General features: G+C 48.0%; 1 protein-coding gene across 1 annotated transcript; it reads left to right on the forward strand.

Annotated features, from left to right (window-relative positions):
- The first annotated feature begins 639 nt into the window (after window positions 1-639).
- Window positions 640-4878, forward strand: LOC105482055 (NK3 homeobox 1). The gene is made up of 2 exons (XM_011741927.3): window positions 640-963; window positions 1915-4878. Exons 1-2 carry the CDS (start codon window positions 684-686, stop codon window positions 2331-2333), a joined length of 699 nt encoding a protein of 232 aa, XP_011740229.1. The 5' UTR covers window positions 640-683; the 3' UTR covers window positions 2334-4878.
- The last annotated feature ends 2720 nt before the right edge of the window (window positions 4879-7598 follow it).

Below are 7598 nucleotides of genomic sequence, written 5' to 3' on the forward strand. Positions count from 1 at the left end.
GTGTCTGGGAAGGAAGGAAAGTTAATAGGTTATTGCGGATAAAGGAACCACCAAAGAAAACCACTTGTGCAATGGGAAAAGGCTTTGGCAAATATGGTTTCCTTCTTTCAGCCTGGGGTCAGGCTGCACCTACTTGTCATGCCTCTTTGAGATCGTAGATATTGCAGATCTAAGTTTGCCACCATCTCTCCCAGAGAGAGAAAGCATCCAGAACTCTCACGGTACCGTGCGGCTGCAGTGACTGCGTGCTCACCCCGTGTGATTGGCTCTGACCGTCCTGAAGAGCTAACTGGAGTGTTCGTCTTGGTCATCCCATCCCCATGAGCTTCTCAACTTCTGTTGCGGGTGGGTTGGGGCAGAGGAGCCCAGCTTTGGGGTGCGCTCCCGACCTGGGAAAACGGCTCAGGGCGGAGGGAGGAGAGCTGGGTGAAGGATAGGGAATTGGGGAAGGAGAGGGAACTGGGGAAGGAATCCCCTAGGGAGGAGCGGAGCCGGCTCGTGGTCAGGCCTTCCCGTTCCGCGGCGTCACCTGGAGCGCAGGGCGGCCAATCCGCGGCGCGGCCCGTCCCGCGGCCAATGGGAGGGCGGCGCGGCGCGCTTCCCCCGGGGCTATAAGCGCGCTGGGAGGTGGAAAGTGAAAGCTGTGCGGGCTGGCGCAGCGAGGCCAGAGCGGGGCAGCCGGGATGCTCAGGGCTACGGAGCAGCTGCCCGGGGAGGCGAAAGCGGAGGGGGCCGCGCCGCCAACCCCGTCCAAGCCGCTCACGTCCTTCCTCATCCAGGACATCCTGCGGGACGGCGCGCAGCGGCAAGGCGGCCACACGGACAGCCCGAGACGGCGCGACCCGGAGCCAGAGCCAGAGCCGGAGGGAGGACGCGGCCCCGCCGGGGTACAGAACGACCAGCTGAGCCCCAGGCCCCGCGCCGCGCCGGAGGAGGCCGAGACGCTGGCGGAGACGGAGCCAGGTAAGCGGCGAGGCCGGGACCCGAGGGCAGCCTAAGGTGGACCCCCCAGAGCTTGGGGTGCAGGGACGCGGGGCCCCGCGGCCTCAGGCAGAGGGAACTCCCCGCCTCCGCAGCCACGCGCGCGCGCCCCGGGGATGAACCCTGAGCCCCAGCGTCAGGGCGGCGCAGGATTCTGACACGGCAGGACTCTCCCGGCTCCGTGCCCTCCGCTCCCCGGGGCTCAGAAGCCGGCGCGACCGCAGCGCCACCGCCCTCCACCGTCCCGGGAGCGGATCCCGCCCCGTGCCACCCGCGATCGGCGCCAGCCCCACGGTAGTTACGAGAACTAATGATAACTTATTAATAGTGACAAAGTAGGGGTTGACCAGGAAAGCCTCCGTGTGCTTCCCAATCCCGTGGGCAGTAAAGCGGTACATTTTGGGTTCCCTCCAGGAAAGAGTTATTTTCTTCCCTGTCACTTCTGATGAGGCGACTGAACGCCTAGTTTAGTGAAGACGGAATTAAAGCCCAGAATGAGCCTGCCTCTGCGTCTCCCGTGGCACAAGCCCTTTCTTGCCCACCTGAGTCCTAACACCGGATGCCTTTTGGTCCGGCCTTCCCGGGTGTCTTTTTCCTCTGTCTTCCCTGCCTCCCTCTCCTGCCTCTCCTCAGCACACAGATCCAGAATCCCCATCTAATTCTACTAGACAATAGGGAGAACGTTCAACCACGAAACATCTCTAACTTTGGGTTCTTAATGATTCTTAGAAAATGAATAGGTTATAAACATATTTACTCACTCTTCACTCCGGAGAGCTCCTTAGTCATGTGAAAAAAGTGAAATGTATCCACGATGACAGTGGGCTGTTTGTTCACTCACTAAAGAGATAAGGGTGGATTGAATTCTGTTCTCTTCCCTGCTAACATGTAACTTTTGTCTTCCCATCCCTCTTTCCCCGCTGTCCTTTCCAGAAAGGCACTTGGGGTCTTATCTGTTGGACTGTGAAAACACTTCAGGCTCCCTTCCAAGCCTCCCCCAAACCCCTAAGCAGCCGCAGAAGCGCTCTCGAGCTGCTTTCTCCCACACTCAGGTGATCGAGTTGGAGAGGAAGTTCAGCCATCAGAAGTACCTGTCGGCCCCTGAACGGGCCCACCTGGCCAAGAACCTCAAGCTCACGGAGACCCAAGTGAAGATATGGTTCCAGAACAGACGCTATAAGACTAAGAGAAAGCAGCTCTCCTCGGAGCTGGGAGACTTGGAGAAGCACTCCTCTTTGCCGGCTCTGAAAGAGGAGGCCTTCTCCCGGGCCTCCCTGGTCTCCTTGTATAACAACTATCCTTACTACCCATACCTGTACTGCATGGGCAGCTGGAGCCCAGCTTTTTGGTAATGCCAGCTCAGGTGACAACCATGTATGATCAAAAACTGCTTTCCCCAGGGTGTGGCTATGAAAAGCACAAGGGGCCAAGGTCAGGGAGCAAGAGGTGTGCGCAACAAAGCTATTGGAGATTTCTGTGGAAATCTCACATCTTCACTACTGAGACAATGAAACAACAGAGACAGTGAACGTTTTAATATCTAAGTCTGTCCCCCAGTGCATACTGTAGGTCATTTTTTTGCTTCTGGCTACCTGTTTGAAGGGGAGAGAGGGAAAATCAAGTGCTGTTTTCAGCTCTTTGCATGATTTTGGAGGAACTGTACACGTGAGGATTCTGTTCTACAACTCCATCCTCCTGTGTCACTGAATATCAACTCTGAAAGAGCAAACCTAACGGGAGAAAGGACAGCCAGGACGAGGATGTCACCAACTGAATTAAACTTAAGTCCAGAAGCCTCCTGTTGGCCTTGGAATATGGCCAAGGCTCTCTCTGTCCCTGTAAAAGAGTGGGGCACATAGAGGGTCTCCAAGAGAACACCCTCATGCTTAGCACACATTTGCATGGGAGGGGGAGATGGGTGGGAGGAGATGAAAATATCAGCTGCTGCTTATTCCTTTTTATTCCTTTTAAAATGTTATGCCAACTTAAGTATTTACAGAGTGGCCCAAATAGAACAAGATGCACTGGCTGTGATTTTAAGACAAGCTGTATAAACAGAACTCCACTGCAAGAGGTGGGGCCGTGCCAGGAGAATCTCCACATGTCCAAGACAGGAGCCTAAGGAGGGTCTCCACACTGCTGCTCGGGACTGTTGCGTTTTTTGTTAGCAGAAAGTGGAAAGGACTCTCCTCAACTTTTTTCTCCCAGACTGGAGAATTTAGAATCAGAAGTTTCCTGGAGTTTTCAGGCTATCATATATACTGTATCCTCAGAGGCAACATATTTCTTCCTTCCCTCCTTTTACAATTTTTTGTTCCTTTTTTGCAGCAATTACTCACTAAAGGGCTTCATTTTAGTCCAGACTTTTAGTCTGGCTGCACCTAACTTATGCCTCACGTATTTAGCCTGAGATCCCGAGATCTGGTCTTTTTTTTTTTTTTTTTTTTTTTTTAATTTTTTTCCTCTCCCCAAAGCTTTATCTGTCTTGAGTTTTTAAAAAAAAGGTTGGGGGCAGATTCTGAATTGGCTAAAAGACATGCATTTTTAAAACTAGCAACTCTTATTTCTTTCCTTTAAAAATATATAGCATTAAATCCCAAATCCTATTTAAATACCTGACAGCTTGAGAAGGTCACTGCTACATTTATAGGACCTTCTGGTGGTTCTGCTGTTACGTTTGAAGTCTGACAATCCTTGAGAATCTTTGCATGCAGAGGAGGTAAGAGGTATTGGATTTTCATAGAGAAGGAAGAACACAGTGCAGAATGAAGGGCCAGGCTCACTGAGCTGTCCAGTGGAGGGCTCATGGGCGGGGTCATGGAAAAGAAGGCAGCCTAGGCCCTGGGGAGCGCAGTTTACTGAGCAAACAAGGGACCAAGTGAGCCTTTTGCAGGAAAAGGCTAAGAAAAGGGAAACCCATTTTAAAACACAGCAAGAAACTGTCCAAACGCTTTGGGAACTGTGTTTATTGCCTATAATAGGTCCCCAAAATGGGTAACCTAGACTTCAGAGAGAATGAGCAGAGAGCAAAGGAGAAATCTGGCTGTCCTTCCACTTTCATTCTGTTATCTCAGGTGACCGGGTAGAGGGGAGACATTAGAAAAACATGAAACAACAAAACAATTACTAATGAGGTATGCTGAGACCTGGGAGTCTCTTGATTCCACTACTTAATTCCATTTAGTGAGAAACCTTTCAATTTTCTTTTATTAAAAGGGCCAATCTACTGTTGGTGGCAAAATTGCCAACATAAGTTGATAGAAAGTTGGCCAATTTCACCCCATTTTCAGTGGTTTGGGCTCCACACTGAAATATTCAATGCCATGTACTGCTGACACCCACCGGGGTACTAGCCAGCACAAAAGGCAGGGTAGCCTGAATTGCTTTCTGCTCTTTACATTTCTTTTAAAATAAGCATATAGTGCTCAGTCCCTACTGAGTACTCTTTCTCTCCCCTCCTCTGAATTTAATTCTTTCAACTTGCAATTTGCAAGGATTCCACATTTCACTGTGATGTATATTGTGTTGCAAAAAAGAAAAAAAAAAGTGTCTTGGTTTAAAATTATTTGGCTTGTGAATCCATCTTGCTTTTTCCCTGTTGGAACTAGTCATTAACCCATCTCTGAACTGGCAGGAAAACATTTGAAGAGCTAGTCTATCAGCATCTGACAGGGGAACTGGATGGTTCTCAGAACCATTTCACCCAGACAGCCTGTTTCTATCCTGTTTAATAAATTAGTTTAGGTTCTCTACATGCATAACAAACCATGCTCCAGTCTGTAACATAAAAGTCTGTGACTTGAAGTTTAGTCAGCACCCCCACCAAACTTTATTTTTCTATGTGTTTTTTGCAACATATGAGTGTTTTGAAAATAAAGTACCCGTGTCTTTATTAGATGTCTCTGTGTGTGATTTTCAGTTTCCCAAAAATTACATGCTGTGTAACTTAGATATTTCTAATTACCATATCCTCTTGCCCTCGTCCACCTGACACACCAGTTGCAACCTATGGTGATCGAAAGCCTCAGCCTACCCAGTAGCTGATGATGGCCATCCTTTTATAAATGCACTGTCCTTCATTCCTGTTAAGTCATGGGGAGAGGAAGTCCTTTTCTCTCTTCAGTTTAATAATCAACTGTTCCACTATTCACAATAGCAACATCATGGGCTGAACCTACGTGTCCATCAACAGATGATTAGATTTTAAAATGCGGTGCATATATACCATGGAATACATATGCAACCATCAAAAATAATGAAATCATGTCTTTTGCAGCAATATGGATGCAACTAGAGGCCATTATCATAAGTGAAATGACTCAGAGACAGAAAGTCAGAAACGACATGTTCTCATTTGGAAATGGGAGCTAAATGATGGGTGCCCACGGACATACAGAGTGGAATAAGAGACACTGAAGGCTCCAAAATGTTGGAGGGTGGGAGGAAAGTGAGGGATGAAAAATGACTGGGTACAGTGTTCACTATTCAGGCAATGAGTACTAAAATTCCAGACTTCACCACTGTGCAATAGATCCATGCAACACAACTGCACTTGTACCCCTGATCCTATAAACATAAAAATAAAAAATTTAAATAATCCCTACTCCAGTCAAGGAATACCTTTCGTTTAAAAAAAGATAACCAAGTACTTACTTTCTTGAAGACCTTAAAGGGAACAAAAGACTACAGCAATCCTTCTTTAAAAGTTCCCCTTTGGCCAGGTGCAGTGGCTCATGCCTGTAATCCCAGCACTTTGGGAGACCAAGGCGGGCGAATCACCTGAGGTCAGGAGTTTGAGACCAACCTGGCCAACCTGCTGAAAAAAAACCCTGTCTCTACTAAAAAGACAAAAATTAGCTGGGTGTAGTGGCACATACCTGTAATCCCAGCTACTCCGGAGGCTGAGACAGGAGAATCGCTTGAACCCGGGAGGCGGAGGTTGCAGTGAACTGAGACCATGCCACTGCACTCCAGCCTGGGTGACAAAGCAAGACTCTGTCTCAAAAAAAAAAAAGAAAAAACCCTTTTATGTTCCACTAGCCCCTCATGCTATAACTTCCCTGGCTCCTGCATCTCCCAAAAAATGTCACCTTCATCCAGAGCTGACAGACCTCTTGCAAGTGACGCCTTTGAACTGGAATCACAAGTATGAAAAATAGGTTTTATTAATGTGTTAAAATAAAACATAAACAACACATCCTTCATCTCCCTGCACTTAAACCTTCATTAAATACCACAAGAGGAGAATCCCATTCACCCGATTACCTTCAAGAATTGACGGTTTCTTCCTCCCTCCTTCAAGGAAACAGAAGCTTAAAGAGTAAGGTGCTTACTCTAAAGAAAATATATCATAATTTCAAACTTTGCTCTAATCCTTTAAGCACATGTACACACAGGTGGGGCTTCTCTTGGCATGCTCACATCATAAGATTTACCTCTTTGCACAAATCTGTAATCATCCTCTCCTTGCCTGGAAGGCCAAGAACTCTCAAATTACAAAGACACTTGCAGTCAATTAACAGATGTAGATTTTAACACGTCGAAACCCCGTCTCTACTAAAAACACACAAAAAAATAGCCGGGCATGGTGGTGGGCGCCTGTAGTCCCAGCTAACCGGGAGGCAGAGGCAGGAGAATGGCGTGAACCCGGGAGGCAGAGCTTGCAGTGAGCCGGGATCGCGCCACTGCACTCACTCCAGCTTGGGCAACAGAGCGAGACTCCCTCTCAAAAAATAAATAAATAAATAAAAATACCTAATCCAGGAAATTAAATAAAAATCTACCATCCCTTAAGAAAGTCCTCTTCTCCCTCCTCTTTTTGTCCCTTTTCCCACTTTCTTTCAATATCTCTGCTAATCTCACACCCGTCTTCTTCTAGCAACTCCCCTTAACATGCCATCCAGCAATCCCAGTTAGCATGCCACATTTTCGTGACATCTAGAATTTCTCTTCAATTTGTCTCTCAAGTTACTTCTGGTGAAAGTTTCTAGAGCCACTGCAGCTTTGTCATCTGTGGTCCCATTGGTTCTCCCCAAGCGTCCTTAGGAAGGCCAACCATAGCTGTGAGAGGGGAAATGAATGTCAGAGGCTTGCATCTAACAACAATGTTTTCCTTCTATCAAAGCAAATTACTGTTGTAGGGTGATGTTAATTTCACACATCTTAAAGCTGACCTTGAAGAAAACAGTGGCCATTATGAGAAAGTTAGTTAGCTTAGGTGCCTGGGAAACAGCTCCAGTTGTTGGGAAATTGCACCCAGAAGCTTTCTTGAGAGGGTGCTCGGGACACATCTGGGAGGAAGTGAGGAAGGCAGGGTTGAGGAGAAGGGGAACGTGACTTTTAAGACAGCTGCGACTGAGGCCTCACCCAATACCTTAAGAAGCTCCAAAACCACTGTGCACCAAATTGAGGATTGTAGGCTGGACATTTGTATCCCAGCATCAGCTGCCTCCCGAAAATGAGAATAACCTTAGGCAATGTAGTCCTGTCTGTGTTAGGCGATGACCATCGAGGGACCCAGCTGTGATTCATTGCACCAATATGCCTAGCAGCTGGGAGGGGGCACATCAGCCCTGCACAGCAGGACTCAGTGGAGCACCATGTGATCCACGATAAGA

The sequence above is a fragment of the Macaca nemestrina genome, chromosome 8 (genome assembly GCF_043159975.1).
Source record: "Macaca nemestrina isolate mMacNem1 chromosome 8, mMacNem.hap1, whole genome shotgun sequence".
In the NCBI taxonomy this organism is placed as follows: Eukaryota; Metazoa; Chordata; class Mammalia; order Primates; family Cercopithecidae; genus Macaca; species Macaca nemestrina.